The following is a 17,886-nucleotide window of genomic DNA, read 5'->3' as shown; positions in this document are numbered from 1 at the left end:
GAACCTGGAAACCATCATTCTCAGCAAACTGACACAAGAACACAAAATCAAACATCGCATGTTCTCACTCATAGACGGGTGTTGAACAATGGGAACACATGGACACAGGGAGGGGAGGACTATACACTGGGGTCTGTTGGGGGGAGTGGGGGTGACAGCGGGGGATAGGGAGCTGGGGAGAGATAGCATAGCATGGGAAGAAATGCCACATATAGGTGAAGGGGAGGAAGGCAGCACATCACACTGCCATGTGTGTACCTATGCAACAATCTTGCATGTTCTTCACATGTACCCCAAAACCTAAAATGCAATTAAAAAAATTTAAAAAAAAATTATGACACATACAGACTGGGTTAAAATGTGGCTTGTGTGGCTTCTGCAGCTTGCACTTGCCTGCCCGCCAGGTGATTTTGCAGGCACAATCTGAGGGGCTAGAGTCTGGGTCTTTCTCTGCCTCTGTCTAGTCCTGCTGAATTGTAAGCTCCATGAGAGCAGGGGTTATGTTGTTCGCTACTGTCTTCAGCACACAGAACACTGCAGGGAAATATGTTCCGGTTGGTTCGCATTTGTCTTGATAGCATCCAGATTTTCTAAAGTAATCAGCTTTCTGCATCTCCATTTTACTCTCTGTCCACATATATACATTACATCGTACTCATGTGCCAGTCACTGTTCGCATGGATTATGTAATTCCTCAGTACAGCCCTGTATGGCCTTGTCTCTCGAATCATACAGATGAAAGGCCACCATCAGGCAGCTAGTTTGTAGAAAGCTGCCAGGGTTTGGACCCAGCCATTATGGCTACACTGCTGGGACTCTTAGCACCTCTCAGGAGAAGCGCATGGGCTGCTCATTGTTTATGTCACTGTCAGGCTTCCATCTCCCAGAGGATCTCTGGCTTTCACTTCTATAACTTTTCAAAGCTCCATCACCCTTTGAAGAATATAAGAACATTCTGAGACAGACATACAGATTTGTCAAAACTGCCAAGTTTGTCTAAACTCGCTGAACTGTACCCTTAAAATGAGTGTGTTCTATTATACGTAAGTTGTATCTCAGTACAGTCGATTTTTAAAATTATTCTCATCGCAAAGTCAAATGTGATTTGGAAAGCTTTGATTAGAGAAGAAATAAACCTTTTTTAATCAGAAAAGAGTCCAGCCTCTTCAAAAAAAAAAAAAAAGTTGTAATTGCTTTGTTTTCCAAGCTAGCTATTTAAAAATCAAGAGTTCTTTTACTTTAATTTTTATCCTCAGGGAAAGGAAAACCTCTTCAGCGTAAGGTGAAACCACCTAAGAAGCCAGAGGAAAAGGAGAAGAAGGGAAAGGGAAAGCCACAGGAAGACGAGCTGAAGGACTCTTTGGCTGATGATGACAGCTCCTCCACCACCACAGAGACCTCCAACCCCGACACAGAACCACTCCTCAAGGAGGTAGGGGCTGATCTCACGAAACAAAATATGAGGGAGAAAGAGAGGTCTCCTGCAGCGTACAAGACATTTCATCTCATAGATTCTGGTTTTAGTACAAAATTAATGTTTAAATTAACATGAGCAACTTCTGAGGAATGGTTAATGTGCCAGGCATGCCTCCAGGGAAGAACAGATAAAAACATGTTAATAAGGTAAAATGGTTAGAAATTGGAAACACTGCTTGAAAGCTAGGGACTATCTGGAATAGTAACTATTCTACCTCATGAAACTTCTTTCAGATTTTAAGGATCAAAAGAGTGAGAAGGAACTCTGTCATTTTAATTAGGTTGTGTTTTTCCTGTCATGTTGTTCCTGGCACCTGCTGGAAGCAGGATTTTGGTGGCAACTTACTCTCAAGCAGTAGAGTGCTGAATGCCCTGGAGGGAGTGTGGCCCCAGGAAAGACCCCAGGCATTAGTGGTCCCCTGGGACGGGGAGCCCAGCCCAGCCCAGGACACATCAGCACATCAAGAAGCTGCCTCGCCTATTGGAGACCTCAGCTCCCAGGGATGTTACCATAGCAGGAAGAGCAGTGCAGAGTGTCTGGTCCAGTGGGCCTTAATTAAGGGGTTAGATTACTACTGTGAGTAGCATGGAGTGTGCAAGAAAGGGTAATAATTCCACTCTGGCTTTTTTATTTTTAGGTAAATAGATTTCAATTCTAAGTTCATCCTAATACAGCCTTTAATGTTGTAGGACAGAACTTCTTTTTCAGGTTTCGTCTAGTGACCAAGGAATCACTTCTTACAGATTTCCAGCTGTGTCATTCACATGCATTAATGTTTAAAATGAAATTTACATGTAACTTACTTTCAACTCAGCCGTTTTCCCTTTTGCATTTTCTCACTGTTTGCCGTGGTGCTCTGTCTACCCCTCACCCAACTCCTAACTAGTGCTGGAGCTCTGTACTTTATAGCGCTTTAACCAGTTACTTCAGAGAAGCAGAAAGCCTTCTGCTAATGTGTGAGTGAAATTCCAGCCGTTTGAACCCGTGCATCAGCGTTTGGAAGGCATTTTCAGCACAGGCTTTCTGCACAACTTTCTTCCACTTCCCTTCCCACCTGCTGGCATCTTCCTGCTCACCCCCTTGCAGCCCCCTCTCCAGCAGCCCCCAGTGGCCAGTGTTCTGTGCTCATCCACTGGTGTCATTCTTAGCTCCCTGTTGTTCATTCCCTTTTGTGTGTCCCAGCTCCTTTCAGCTCAGAACTCACATTCTTCGTGAGGCCTCCTTGTCTGGTTACTACGCCGTCCCCTCCAACAAGTTGTCATTCCTCCTGGTCAGCAATCTGCATAGAGGCCATGTCCTTTTATTTCTCTGCAACTGATCTCAGTTTGTCAGTTATGTGTATTTTCTTCCCAACTAAATCACAACTTGGATAGGTCATTTTCTCTTGCATGTCTTTTCCAATTCTGTTCTACTCATTCAGTCAACACATAGGAACTGAGCACCCATGTGCCAGGCCATGTGCTAGGTGCCTAGGCAACAACAGTGGATAAAAAGGCCACGTCCTTGTTTTCGAAAAACTCATAGTTTACAAAGTACCTGATGGGTCAAGTATTCAAGAAAGACTTCATGACTCAAAATAGTTTCAAACGATGTGTGAACCAGGGAGACTTTTTAGCCCTAACTCTGGTTATTTACTCTTGACAGTTAAATAGATTCACCTAGTGTGACCTATTAAAATCCCAGCTGTCTTAATAATCATAAATTGTAAAGCTCTTGGGTAGACCCTGATTCACCAATGCTTATAGCTCTCCTCACAGTCATCACTGTCCCCCTTCGCTGTGTATGTCCTTCCACATCTGTCCTGCCAGTGCTTCCTTGAACATGGTATTTCACAGATTGTCTGGGGCAGAGAACCAGGTTGCATTTAGTACACAGCCCACTCCACATGCAGCTCCCCAGGTGAGTTCAGCAATACCTGAGTGCAGCCTGGGCAACATGGTGAAACCCTGTTTCTACAAAAAATACAAGAATTAGCTGGGCATGCGCCTATAGTCCCAGCTACTTAAGAGGCTGAGGTGAGAGGATCACTTGAGCCTAGAGGTGACAGAGTGAGACCTTGTCTCAAAAATAAATAAATAAATAAATAAACACCCCTCCAGACACACACATACACAATACATGAGTGGATATGTACCCTGTTCAGGAGACAGGTCCACTGATCTCACACTTGGATGCTGCAATGATGTCAGATTGCCACAGAAATACATAGGGAAATTCTGTATTTTCCTGGTCCTGGCTTGGCCGGGTGGGTAGCACAGCTTTAAGATGCATCTTGGGTGTGGCCACTCAGTCTAGATTCCACATTCAAGCGAGCAGGACAGCCCTTCTGTGCTGCTGCAATGGCCAATAACATTTCTGCAGCAGAGGTCCATCTTGGCCTCTGTCATGTGTCTCCCTCCAGCTAGACTTCACCATCCTTAGGGGGAGAAACTGGGCCCTGTTGGTAACCCCAAGTCCTGGCACAAAGCTGGTGACCCATAAATGTGTGTGGATGAAGTAGATGAATAGCCCCTCCCATTGATGGAGCAGCTGTTAGCTTAGAATCGAACTAGCCGGAACCCTGTCACAGTCGCAGTGGGGCGGGTACGGCGCCTGCGTGCTGCTGGCTCTGCTCTATTGTCCTGAGAGTTGTGCTCAGGATGGGGTGCGTGGCTAGAGTGTTTGACTTTACCATGAAGTCTCTAATGAACTTTTCTTAGAAGGAAATACAGTGTTTTACTCCCCAGTGCCTGAAAAGAAGCTACCAATTTGCTCCTGCCACTGCCACCACCACCCCCAGTAAGGATCTGAGTATAAATTAAAATAACACTCTTTATAACTCCGACTCACTGAAACATAGTCAAAACAAATTTTATTTATTTTTTATTTTTTATTTTTATTTTCATTTTTGAGACAGAGTCTCACTCTGTCGCCCAGGCTGGAGTGCAGTGGCACGATCTCAGCTCACTGCCACCTCCACCTTCCAGGTTCAGGTGATTCTCATGCCTCAGCCTCCTGAGTAGCTGGGATTACAGACGTGCCACCACACCCAGCTAATTTTTTGTATTTTTAGTAGAGACAGGGTTTTACCATGTTCCCCAAACTGGTCTTGAACTCCTGAACTCAGGCAATCTGCCTGCCTCAGCCTCCCAAAGTGCTGGGATTACAGGCATGAGCCACTGCACCCAGCCAAGACAAATTAAAGAAGGCCAAAAAATTGAGAGAACAACAGTGAAGATAGATTTGAAGAAGGAGTTTGTTGTTAATTTTACATAATATGATGTGTATATTTGTTACATCTTTGATTTTGTGTCTATATCTTAAAATGGAACTAATTTCAGTGATTTTATGAATCCTTTTCAGCAATTAAGTCTTCATTTTTTACAGGATACAGAAAAGCAAAAGGGAAAACAAGCCATGCCTGAAAAACATGAAAGTGAAATGTCTCAAGTGAAGCAAAAAAGCAAAAAACTTCTAAATATTAAGAAAGAAATCCCAACAGATGTGAAACCCAGGTGAGAGAAATAAATGTACAGAGAAATAAAGGTATATAAAGAAGTTGCTGGCGAAAGCCAGGTGCTGTTTTGATTTCGTTGGCTGGTTGGCTTTTAAGGGGATTTGTAGGAAAATCCACGTGCTGCATCATATTCCTCTTGGGATTTTTGACACCTAATGTGCACTGTTGACTTGGGGACAGCCATATGCTTCTCAGGTCAGACATGCTGTGGGCAGAGCTCACAGTCTGTTGTGAAAATTTAGAAGGAAAATTTCCATTGGTGATTCAGTCCCAGGCTGAAATCCATTTTACTTCTGCATAAAGATAACCTTGATGATTGAACCACAGGTACAAGCACAACTTTCCTCCAAAAGAACTCCAAGTCTGTTGAATCGTTAACCCAGTTGGGATCTTGAATTCTGTGCCGTAAAACTTGGAAGAGTTTATTCTTACCTTAAAAATGCTTCAGGGCAGGTGTCACCGATCAGACAACTCTACCATTAAATAACTCCAGTTCATCCCCATGGGATGGGATTCAGGTGGTCCCCACAGGGAGGGCTTATGCAGGTGTTTCCCCAGGGAGATGAGTAAGTTGAACTATTGGGTTACTAACTGAAGTTACTTTACATTTTCATTAAACTTTGGCTCAGCATCTACCTGATGAGTTAATTTTAGTGTTGGTGTGTCAGTAATGCCTTTCCTGGTTCATCTTAAAGAACTGTCATCAGCGTGGGAGCCACCTTGTGGGTAGTGATCAGTGGGAGGTGATCAAGGAAGTTGAAGAAATTAGCTATAAATTTAAAAGGAAGACATGGCTTGTCTGTCATCGTAAGTGTGGGCCTTAGATTTGTGGAAGGTCCGTTCTTACTCTGATCCTGGGAATCATACTTGAGCTCTGCAAAAACACCACTAACCTAGACTCTGTCCCTAGATTATACGGCTTCCAGCAGGGCCAGTCCTGTTCTGTAGAACCCAAAAGCTAGTAAGAAATTAGTGATTACTGCAGTAAAATTTAACCTTGTCCCTGAATTTATGAAATAATATAGTATGTGGCGATGATTAGTAATGAAATACTTGTACCTAAAATTTACTCTTTTGTGGAAATTATTAGTTCAAGTGACCCAGCCCCACAGTTTGTTGAGAGCAGTCTGGCCCAGGTAGAAGGAACGTCAAGCAGAGTGGTGTGAAGTGGCTGATAATTTGAGTGGGAGAGAGAAAAAGGAGACCACCTCTTCTGAAGAGGAGGTTCACATACTTGGATCTCTCTTGAGAGAAGTCCACCTGAGGCACCAATATCCTGGCACCCTAGGACAGGAATAACACTGGGCTATTGGCTAGAGATTCTTCTAGGTCTTTTTCAGATTTAGGTGAGTGATCAGATATTTTAAAGTAAATGAGGCTAATAAGTCCAAATAATGAAAATCCGAGTTTTAACATTTGCAGAAATGTTGTGAGGTAAACAGACATGCAGTAATTCCTATGATCATAAATTGTAAAACCAGTGCTTCTAAGAATTATCTTAGAGGTACCATTCCATAGGTGACTGTCACCAAATTGGCCCTGTTTATTAGCCCTGATGCCTCAGCTTAGTATTTTTTAAGCAGATAGAACACATTAATCCTAATCCCCCATCCCTGTTCCACTGATTTATGTTGTATTCTGATTTTTTTTACAAGTTGACCATTAGCAAATTTGCATTTGAAAAATTAGTCAAAGACATCACTTGAGTGTCACTACTTTTGCAAGATTTTTAGTTCTCTGGTAAACCAAAAACCTTAGAGTGGTCAGTCCTGAACTGCCCAGTCAAGGGGCAGTTATAGCAATAACTCATGTTCTCTCAATGTGTAGTTAAAAGATAAATCATTACCAGAACACAATTCAAGCCACGTGCTTGAAACTGTCTTTTTGTAACTGGGGAGCTCTATATGCAACCTGTCTTCTAATCTCCTTTATCTAATTTCTTTAAACTCACTGATCTGTTTTTTTTCTGAACTCAAGGATGAAAGTATTGAGAGTCAGAATTTATTAATCAATCAATAAAGACTTTTTTTTTTAATAACAGGAGAAGGTTGGCTTTCTGAATAGAGCCATTCTCTGACTCCACTCTGTTCTGTTAGTAAATGTCAGACACTGTCACTCAGAATCACAGCCAGTCTTAGCTTTAGTGATTCCTGAAATTTCTGTCACCTTTTAGTGTATTAATATATGGTCCCACATATCTGAAGGACATGTGCACATCTTTTAATAAGATATATTATTAATAAGGCATATATCATCACTTTCTTTTGGAAGCATTATAAGAGGTGACAAAGCCAGAGGAGTGGCTCAGCCCCATCCATCCACACTCCCAAGAGTTGACCTACAAAAAAATCACTTCCTAGGAAATACTGTGGGGCTGCAGCAACAGAAATCTGATCTAACTATGTTTTCCACCTGTGGCAACATAGAAATGGGCCTGCAGTCCTCCAGAAGACTATATTCTATGTCAGAGATGCCAAGGAATGGGAATCAGATCTCAGGCACTAAAGATTTCTGCAGAACCAGGAAGGGACCAGGGCATCCTTGCTCTAGGACTCTTGAGTATCCACTGATCTTTTTGTTTTTCTATTTGTTTGTCAACAGTATATGTTTACATAAATGTAATCATCTAAAATAAGCAAAAGACATTAAATAAACTATCATATTCTTTCTAAAAATCTGCTTAAATACTTGCTCAACTCAGGGCCAAGGGCCGTGGACACCACACTGCACGCGCCAGCCCCAGACCTGTCAGTGCAGAGAAAACACTGCTCTACTGCAGGTCATGTCCCTAGCCCTCTCCTAAGCTCTGCCTCTCTCCTCCCCAGACAGGGGTGTGTACTGTGTATTACAGGAATAGAAATGGGCCAGGCTTGAGTCAGATGTAACATTGTGAAAAGCAAAAATAAGAATGCAACATCTCAAAATATTAAGAAAAAAGTTGTTATTAAAAAATGGGGGGAAATATATTATAAAAATAGGCCAGGAGTGGTAGCTCATACCTATAATCCCATCACTTTGGAAGGTCAAGGTGGGAGGATTGCTTGAGCCCAGGAGTTCAAGACCATCCTGGACAATGTAGCAAGACCTCAACTTACAAAGTTTTTTTCTTTTAAATTAGCCATGTTTGGTGGCACTCACCTGTAGTCCCAACTACTAGGGAAGCTGAGGCAGGAGGATTGCTTGAGCCCAGGAGTTAGAGACTGCAGAGAGCCATGATTGCACCACTGCACTCTTGCCTGGGCAACAGAGCAAGACCCTGTCAATAAATTGAAAATGAAGTCTGGCATCTGAACCACTTTTCTGTTTTTCCTTTTTAAAAAGAATCACTTCAGGCCAGGCATGGTGGCTCACACCTGTAATCCCAGCACTTTGGGAGGCTGAGGAGAGCAGATCACCTGAGGTCTGGAGTTCCAGACCAGCCTCGCCAACATGGTGAAACCCCATCTCTGTTAAAAATACAAAAATTAACCAAGCATGGTGGCACACGTCTGTAATCCCAGCTAATCAGGAGGCTGAGGCAAGAGAATCACTTGAGCCTGGGAGGCAGAGATTGCAGTAAGCCCAGCTTGTGCCATTGCACTCCAGCCTGGGTGAGAAAGTAAGACTCTGTCTCAAACAAACAAACAAAAAGAATCACTGAAATTAAGTTGGCTGTTACTCATTTTATTCAGAAGCCTTAAAAAAGGTTTCTTAATAGAGATCATCTGACTTAATTTAGGACGTATGAATCAGTAAAAATAACAGTAGTTGTCTGGCACCTTTTTTCTTAAAAACCAGTTACTTTTACAGTGGTACAGAATTAAGTTTTGTATAAATAGATACCCACACACACTTAAAAATAGATCACACCCACACCACCTCCACCACCACAGAGGGCTGGTATCTACTATGGGAGCCTTTGGGCTTTTTTTTTTTTTTTTAGAAGATGGGGTTTTTAAATAACACTGTCAGTCAGAAGTGGAAGAAGGACAAAAGATTTTATAACACTGTAGCATTCATCATCTGCCCCATAAACAATGGATTTTTCACTTTGATTTGTTATTTTACCTAAAACTCTACCTGTTTGGGCTAATGGAAACCCTTGGGTTTTTGGTTTGGTCTCTTACTAATTCCAGATACAATACCTACTTATTATGGAAAATGTGTGAAATACAGGGAAATAATGAAAAGAAAATGTCCTTTGACCTTACTACCTTATAAAATGTTTGTAAATAGCCTTCTTAAATGTATTTATTTATGAGCTCACACTTTACATGGGGGTTGTTGGGGAGCGAGGGTGTTGTGGTGCCATTAGGTCTGGAAAGTTTGAACTCTTCTCGCCTTTGAAATCTGCTGCGAATGAGCACAGTGGATTGCCTCTGACCTGGAACTTAGCTAAAGTGCACTATATCCTGTGAGTGAGGATGTGGGGTGGGAGGACAGAAGGCAAGGTGGTGTATGAAGAACTTGGAAGATGGAGCCAGGAGGGTTGGGAGCAGGAAGCACACTGAAATGTGGAAAATGTTGGAGAGGCATCCATTTTACACCATCTGTGTAGACTTTGTAGGTGTAGATGTCTTTGTAGGTTTGTAATGAAAAGCTGGCTGTCAGCTCAGCCCTGAACTGACAGCTGTCACCAGGAAATCCCTGAGGATTCTTGGAAAATTTCTCCAAAGGAGCCCCTGGGCTCTCTGAGCTGCATCTCAGCTTTTGCTAGAAAAGGTCCTTCTTGGACCACGTTAGCTAAGCTCCTTCTGGAGGTCCTCCCAGTCCCAGATCTGGTCTTGGTGGGCATTAGAGATGCGGCTTCATAAAGATTGCCTTTGTAGCCCATATACATACTCTACTCACAGTGCTGTCTTCCATGAGCCAGCTACCCAGTTCATTTCTTTCAGAGATTCGTTCTTCCCAGCTGCTGTCTCCCAGCAGGTTTTCCTGTCTCACTTATTGAGCTTTGAAAACTTAAGATAGCCTATCATGCTTCCCATTTTGTGTGGCTGATAGGAAGTTGAGAGTCAATTAATTGTCCTATTTATGTATGCTTATTATCTTAAGCTTACCTCAGAATCTTTCAGAAAGCATGTCACTCTAAATCAATTTAAAACTATTTAAATGTTTTACCTAAGATTAACCCAAGTTCAAGAATAAGGAAGAAAATTCATCCTAGGCCGCTCCCTGCAGTAACCAGGAACTTAGCTCTGGGTCACCTCATAATTTTTATAAGAAAAATGTGTTCAGTTTTGAATAGTGGAACCTCTAATATCATAGATCAGATCTTTCAAAAGCTTCATGTTCAGGAATCTTACTGGTGGTAGTCTAGATGCTGGGAGAGACTCACAAGCAAAGTGACTGCACTTCCAGCCCTGAGCAGCAAGTTGGTGCTAAGGGTTTTCTTTTTCCACCTTATCTGAGATAGATCCTTCCCTACTGCTACATATTATTAAATAATGGACCTCAGTTCATTGTCAACACTCAGAATAGCAAAGGTTCAATCTGCAGTTGCTGAATGTCTGCTGGGCAGTCTTAGCTACAGTGCTGGGCATGCAGCCAGTCCTGAGATAGGACCAAGAGTAGGTAACACCCCAGGAAGCCACATTAGCTTCCTACATGCAGTTGCATTGTAGAAGAATTACAATGTTGATGACTTCCGTCCTCCAAAACAAAGGAATAAATTTGTATTTTCCATCCACGATTGTCTTTCAGTTCATTAGAACTACCATATGCTCCCCCTTTGGAAAGTAAGCAACGTAGAAATCTCCCAAGCAAGATTCCTCTTCCAACTGCATTGGCAGGTGGATCCAAATCACGAAATTCCCAGAAAACAAAAGGTACTGTCATTTTGTTCTCTGTGATCCTGTCTTCCAGATCTTTTCATAGTGCACTATATTAATAATTGTTGTGCATTATCAGTAAGCAATCAGTAGTTATTGTAAGGCTTAAGGCTGTGTTCTTGTTCTCTTTAGAAGGTTCATTGAAATAGACCTAAAAGAAAGGAGTTATCCTTCATTAACCATGTTCTTTTCTGACTTTTGTACAGGTACAAATAAGTTAGTGGATAACAGACCGTCTGCCCTAGCAAAATTCCTCCCGAATAGTCAAGAATTAGGCAACACCAGTAGCTCAGAGGGTGAAAAAGACTCTCCTCCACCGGAGTGGGATTCCGTTCCAGTTCACAAACCCGGCAGCTGTAAGTATAGTGGTTTAGAAACCATAGGGCTCCACTTACCCACAGCCCACCCGACTCTGGGCATGGAACTCTACAGGGGCATGCTGCTTTAAAGGGAGACCAATTGGCAGTGCTTTGCCAGCTGAGAGTCCATGCCCCTGTAGAGTTAACTAGCCTAGCCAGTGGCTAAACTGCTGTAGGCTGAATTCAGTCCTGGTAAGATTATTTACATCAGGGTTATCATTAAACTGTTCACATCAGGGCTTTTTTTTTTTTTCAGGGGGCTGGTATACTAGCATACCACTGCCCAATGTGCAAAATGGAACGGTCTGTTTGGAGTGGTTAATCTTCTACAGAATTGTTTGCTTTACAAAAGCATTGACTCAGCAGTCCTTTACCTGATGAGTTCCTCATTCATAGTGTACTTGTTTTTGTAAAAATTCCATTTCCTCCTAACTTCACCCACGTCTTTTTACATAAGCAGCCTACACAAAGGTTTTATTATTTTTCTCACTACCTTCTTGACCTTGTTTCTCCAGTTTAGCCTGCAGTAAATCAAGACAGTAAGCACAGTTGACTAAAATAGAAGTCCTCACCCTATAGACACTTGACCTGAAAAAGGGGATAACAGAGACCAGAAAAGGGAGGGGCTGACAGCGGGGATTTGGGATCAAGAGAGGTCCTTAGGACTGATTGGTCCACACTCACCGCTCTGTTTGAGTATACCAGAAGGCAAGTTAAGGAAGACCAGGGGTACAGTCAGGTTTGAGCAACAGTCAGGTCATTGAAGGTGAAGGGCAGGCTCCTTGGGTTGAATGAGGGCAGAGACCCTGGAGGCTCAGATAGGGCGTCCACACTCTCGCCAGGATGTGTAGATACATCCTGGAAAGAGATGCCCTCTGAGATACATCCTGTAGCCCTATTTGCCATGAGACATTCTGGCACCTTTTAATACTACTTTTTGCCTGGGGTGATCACAATACAATCCTAAATCCTCATTCACTCAACAAATTGAAGAGACCATGGGTGGCCCGTGTGTCCAGGTGGGATGCTTCTGCTTCCTAGAGCCCCCTGAGGTTTCTGCTGGCCCTTGGCCCTTGGCTTGACACTCCATGATTTAGACAGTTTCCCTTTAAACAGATGCCACTTTCAGCAACAGAACACAGTCCCCGAAGCCAGTTTCACAGGGGTGTTCTGAGACCCAGTGAAGTGACACGAGCCCTGCTTGTGACGTAACAACACAAGCATGCAGAATCATGCTGCCAGGAGAGCAGGCAACAGTCAGACACAGCCACAAGCTGGCTGGCAGCACCCCACCTAATGGCACCTGAACCATGTATTGGCATCACTCCCTTAGTGTGGAGGGGAAAGGATGACAGGACCCAACCCCAGGCAGGAGATTCTGGTGCCACCCTCGGGGGAGGAATGTGGGAAATGGCAGGCCAGCCATCTGGAGGAGGAACTGTGAAGAGCCCAGTGCTGCAGGCCTCAGTTTCCTGCCTGGCTCTTCTGCAGAGGCCAGCTGGTGCATCTGAGCATGGTGCTTCAGGGAGAGCTCCATGGTGTGCAGTTGGGAAAGAGGCGCAGAGCTTATCTTCTCAGCCCACATCTGTGCAGTCCTTTTGTGTTTTTCCATCCAAGCAATCCCTTACATTGGTTCCAAGCCCAGTGACCTCTCTGCTCTCACTGCCAGCCTTACTAGAAAGTTCCAGCAGAGATCCACTCGATAGAGTATGGGTGGAGGCAACCTGCGAGAGTCCGTCCCACACACTCTCCATCACTTGTACCTATTTCCTCTGCCCCCGCTTTCTCATGCCCTTTTCTCCCTTTGCCTCCCTTGGTGTTTCATCTTGCTTAGACCTGAAGTTCTACGAGCGCTGTTAGCGGTGCCGAGCTTAGTGCAGTTCCTTAGGGTGAAAGCGTTGGTCCCATTCAAGACTGTGCAGCCAGCATGTGGCAGTAGTCACTGGGGGAGTTGTGCAGCCTGTGTACCATACGAGTTGCGGTGAAAATTCTCCTTGAATAATTTCATTATTTAAAAATATAAAAAATACAAAAGCGTTATTAAAAGGAAAGGCAAATCAGAAGCCACAAAGGAAAAATTTTATAATTGAATCAAAATGTTCTCTAATTGCACCCACTGTGCTATTGGTCTCTCCTCTGCTTCTTCCTCAAGCACTGTTCCATGGGGGCTTTTCCTAACTTCCCTTTGCTTTCCCTGTTTTATTCCATCATTACTGTCTCGGGAGCATTGCAGCACTGAGCCCTGTGAAACACATTCCACCCACGAGAGCTGCCAGCACCTTTCCCTAGGACAGGCACCTCGGGTGGATGAAGCACACGCAAAGTGGGGCACAGCCTGCTCCAAGTGTGGGCGGAGAACGAGGGAACGAGTCACTGCTGGGGCAGGGGAAGGCCAGAGAAGGTGGCTAGGGAAGGATCAGGACAGTACAGATAGCAAGCTGACAGTGTAGACGTTGTCAGATGGGAGGCCTCAGAGGAGCCTGAGGGGGACATAGAGATTTGAGCAGGGCTTGTACAGGACACTGGTGTGAGACATGTCCTGAATGAGCATCAGGTCAGCAGATCCACAGAGCCAGCAAGGAGGGGGCCCACATCATCAAGGGTGAGTGTGGGCAGGTGGGAGACAGGACCACCCGGCACCGGCAGCACTGGGGAAGGTGGGAGAGAAGGTAGCAGGTGGCCGTAAGGATGAGGAGTGGAGAGCATGGGCTTTGAAGAGAAGACTGCTTTGCTCATCAGGGCCACACTGGAGTCTTGACCCAGCCATGGCATGGAGAGCCTTATTCTAGCCCTGAGCCCTGAGGGTAAGGGAGAAGCAGCTTGTGCTGGAAAGTGTCACCAGGGAAGCAGAAGCAGCAGGCAGAGCGACTGCAGTGTGGCAGTGAGGGACAGGATAAGTGGAGCATGGTGTGCTCAGGGCATGCAGAAATCTCACAGGGCCTGAGAGGCCAGACAGGGAGCGAGGGGGAGGATGCCCAGTTGGGCAGGCCTGGGCTAAGGATCATGCCCCGTGGTGATGGGAGTTCACAGGGCCCAAGCTCTTCCCTCACCTTCTTCCTCTTTCAGTAGCTACAGCAGCACCAAGTTGCACACAAGAGATGTGCAAAATGATACATTTTTCTGATAAAAATTATACATATTTCCATTTACTGGATATAGAATACTCTTTTGTGACTGAAATTTTTAATTTTTTTTTTTTAAGAGATGGGGTCAGGCTGGAGTGCAATGGTGTGATTATAGCTCACTGCAGCCTCCAACTCCTGGCTCAAAGCAGTCCTCCCACCTCAGCCTCCCAAAGTGCTGAGGTTACAGGCTCAAGCCACTGTGCCAAGCCTGTTGTAGATTTTTAAAACAGGTGTATAGACATTACCTTAAAGGGCACACGATATGCAAGGAGCTGTTATCCTTATAAAATAGGGATCAGAGCTGCACATCCCAATTACGCCGACAGAGAGGCATTACCAAACTTGGGGATTCAGCCCAGCGCACTGCGCCTCACACAGCTGTAAACCTGCATGTAGGCACGAGGCTTTTCCGGGTCCCCAGCTAGTGGCCTCAGCTGTCCACCCCTGGAGGATGTGGAAGACCCTCCTCCCCTGCCTGAGGACGTTAAAGATCACCACGCAACACAGCAGGGACAGGGCACACTCTCGCTCCCTCAGATCCCCCCGTGCAGAGAGATGTGGCTGCTTTCTCTTTAAAACCTGTTAAACAGAACACATCTAAGAGCTTTCGTTGGTTGTCTTTGTAAAAGCGCTTGAGTTCTGCATAGTCTTAGAGAACATCAAAAGTGATTTGAAAGAGTACTAATCAAAGCACCACATTAATGAGCCCTTTTCCTTTTAATTTCCAGCTACTGATAGTCTTTATAAACTTTGTCTGCAAACCCTCAACGCAGACATTTTCTTAAAACAACGCCAGACCTCACCGACACCTGCCTCCCCGTCTCCCCCAGCTGCCTCTTGCCCCTTCGTGGCCCGTGGCAGCTACAGCAGCATCGTCAACAGCAGCTCCAGCAGGTAGGCCTGCTGCTTGCTTTCCAGTCCTCAGCTCAAAACGTGCCTAAAAACCGATGTCATGCCCTTTAAATGTAAACAGCCACCACGAACCACTGTCCAGTGTTACTTTTGAGAGCTGTGGGCTTGTGTTGGCCCCTTTACCTGGGGTCCACTCCCCCTTCCTGCTGCTGTGCTCATGCCCAGCTCCAACAGTAACCCCATTCCCATTCTAATCCATTCATTCTTCCCACCCGTGGACCGAGAAATGCATCGTTTAATTCACTAGAGTGATATTCTCATTGAGGAGCCAAAGAACGTCTGCTAAGCATTACACGAAGACCTAAAGGGGATTCCTGTGAGTTGGGAATATGGGTTTATGTGACACTAATTTTGGCCTTTGGACAGTTTAGCTTAGGACTTAGAAGGGCTGGATCTGGTCCAAGGCTGTTATGCTGGGTGAGGGGATGTGTGCACCCAGGAGGGTAGCCTCCTGACCATGCAGACAGGATGCAGGAACCATGCTGTTCTGTGAGGCACACAGCCTCGCTCACGACCACCTGCCACAGTGTAGCACAAGCCTGACGGTCACGGATGGCATTCTCACCATGTGCCTTGGCGTGGCATGGGTTTCTGTGCACCGCATCCACTGGCCAGCCTGGGGGCAGGTCCTCCCAGCCTTGCCCAAGAGGCAGTAACCACTGAGGCTGGGGGCGCCATCCTGCTTAGGGAGCCTGCCACAGGCGCACGTGGCCCTGTCCTGGCAGGGAAGGAGACTTCTGAGGCCCAGCCCTGCCCAATGTCAGTGCCTGCCCTGCTCGTGCTCCCTTTTGCGTTTCCTGCCGAGTGGCTCTCTAGCATTTTTCACTAAAGTGTGATTGAAGCCTCTGCCAGTCCGTAAATTGTGATCCCGCCCTGGTCTCTTTCATAGTGATCTTTTGTTTTCTTATCTTTCCCCAGAAACCCCTCTATTTCTATCTGATTAAGTGGTCTGAGGCCCCAGAGCATGGGACACGAGACTGACCTATGCTCTGTGACCTGCCCCGCTGCAGAGAAGCCCACTCAGGGCTCAGTCCTGCCAGTCCCACACCTCCCTGAGACAGGGCACTGCTGATGAGAAATGAGTTCTCTCTTTGCTTCTTTTTCCAGTGACCCTAAAATAAAGCAGCCAAATGGAAACAAGCACAAGCTGACAAAAGCAGCCTCGCTCCCAGGCAAGAATGGCAACCCCACTTTTGCTGCAGTCACAGCCGGTTATGACAAGAGCCCAGGTCAGTGCCTTTGCTTCAGAGACCTTCCACATCAGGCGCCAGGCCTGGTGGAATGACCTCTGTTCTGATGTGCCTTCTATTGATTCAGCGTCCATTGTTACAGGTGGGAATGGCTTTGCTAAAGTTTCTTCAAACAAAACAGGTTTCTCCAGCAGCCTCGGCATTTCACACGCTCCTGTTGACAGCGATGGCTCAGACAGGTACAGTAGACCACCACTAGAAAGAAGGCTGCTTCTCACGTCGGATTAGCACCTTTTATCCATAAACGGGTTTCAGGGCATTTTAAGGAGGCATTTGTCAGAAGTGGTCTAGTGCCTCTAAGAAACCGTGTCTGCTGGGTAGAAGCAGAAAGCCAGCTGCTGTGCCTTCCCCGGGGCAGCCCAGATAGAGAGAGGGGGAACCCACACCTGTCTCAGCCTAGCAGACACACATTAAACTTCTCACTCTCCTCCATCTCCTGGTCTGTGGTAAGAGAGGATGTGATCTGAACGTTAGAGTAGAAGAGCAAAAGTTGTTTGGGAGGAAGGAAATGTGGAGTGAATACTAGACAATTTATAGTAATCACTGGCCACGCCCCTTTCTTTAACCAGAGGGGTTTTTTTTCATCTAGCTGGTGTGGTGACCCGCAGAAGTCACCTTGGTTGACTTTCCCAGATAAATAACAATTGAGCCCCAATTTACCTACTTGGCACTAATAGGAAATCAGTCCTAGATTTGAAGTAGTTTTTAAATAAATCTTCCATTACCAAAAAGCAAACCAAAGGAAAAAAATGTTTCTCTACAAAACATTTGCTTTGAACCAGGCTGTGAGCTAGTCATAGGGCATCCAGAGCTCTGAGGCTCACTCTGGCTTACTCCTTGTGGTAAGCAGCCATTGTTCAGCTCCTCCTTTTGTCTTTGTTTTTAATATTTGAGTACCCCCAGTTGAGCAATGTCTCCTGTTTGTGAAGCTGTGCACTATGGATCCGTTTTCACTAACCATCATACATTTTTGTGTATTGCGTTTTCCTCTTGTAACGTTTAGCTCAGGTTTGTGGAGTCCCGTCAGCAACCCAAGCAGCCCTGACTTCACTCCCCTCAATTCATTCTCCGCCTTTGGAAATTCTTTTAATCTAACTGGTGGTGAGTGTTTAACACTAGACGTGTAACTAATAAGCCTGTGGACAGAGGAAGGGAGAGGAGGTATGGTTTTGTGTCTTGAGAACACAGCACAGCAGCCCTGTGGAAGGAGGCCCCGCAGGAAGCTCCCTGGGAAGGGTCCCTCCCCTCCTCCTCCCTCTCCCACACCGACAGCCCAGAGGGGCAGTGGACCGAGTTTGACACTGTGTACATATGCTAGTTGGTGTGAATTTCACAGCAGGTATTGAAGGGCTTCACAGAAGGGTTCTGTTCTGAAATGGGACCCCTGAGCATGCCAGGGGTCCTCTTCTTGCTATCCAGAACTAGAGGTCACCATGGAAGCTTTGCATTAGCTATCA

The 17,886-nt window shown here is 45.4% G+C and overlaps 1 protein-coding gene across 1 annotated transcript in view; it reads left to right on the top strand.

Annotated features, from left to right (window-relative positions):
* Positions 1–17,886, top strand: part of LOC110568450 (transmembrane protein 131) — a gene marked incomplete at its 5' end in the record, with an annotated part of 81,247 nt that overhangs the window by 61,338 nt on the left and 2,023 nt on the right. The window contains 8 exons of the mRNA XM_064372093.1: positions 1,257–1,432; positions 4,844–4,971; positions 10,656–10,780; positions 10,990–11,139; positions 14,996–15,161; positions 16,287–16,408; positions 16,512–16,608; positions 17,433–17,530. Coding sequence (XP_064228163.1) covers positions 1,257–1,432; positions 4,844–4,971; positions 10,656–10,780; positions 10,990–11,139; positions 14,996–15,161; positions 16,287–16,408; positions 16,512–16,608; positions 17,433–17,530 — 1,062 coding nt within the window. The remainder of the gene's footprint in view (positions 1–1,256; positions 1,433–4,843; positions 4,972–10,655; positions 10,781–10,989; positions 11,140–14,995; positions 15,162–16,286; positions 16,409–16,511; positions 16,609–17,432; positions 17,531–17,886) is intronic.

Source organism: Aotus nancymaae, unplaced genomic scaffold (assembly GCF_030222135.1).
Source record: "Aotus nancymaae isolate 86718 unplaced genomic scaffold, 86718_ANA_hifiasm-v0.15.2.pri h1tg000341c, whole genome shotgun sequence".
Taxonomy (NCBI): Eukaryota; Metazoa; Chordata; class Mammalia; order Primates; family Aotidae; genus Aotus; species Aotus nancymaae.
Note: the sequence above shows the minus strand (reverse complement) of the source record. Positions and strands in the feature narration are given on the sequence as shown.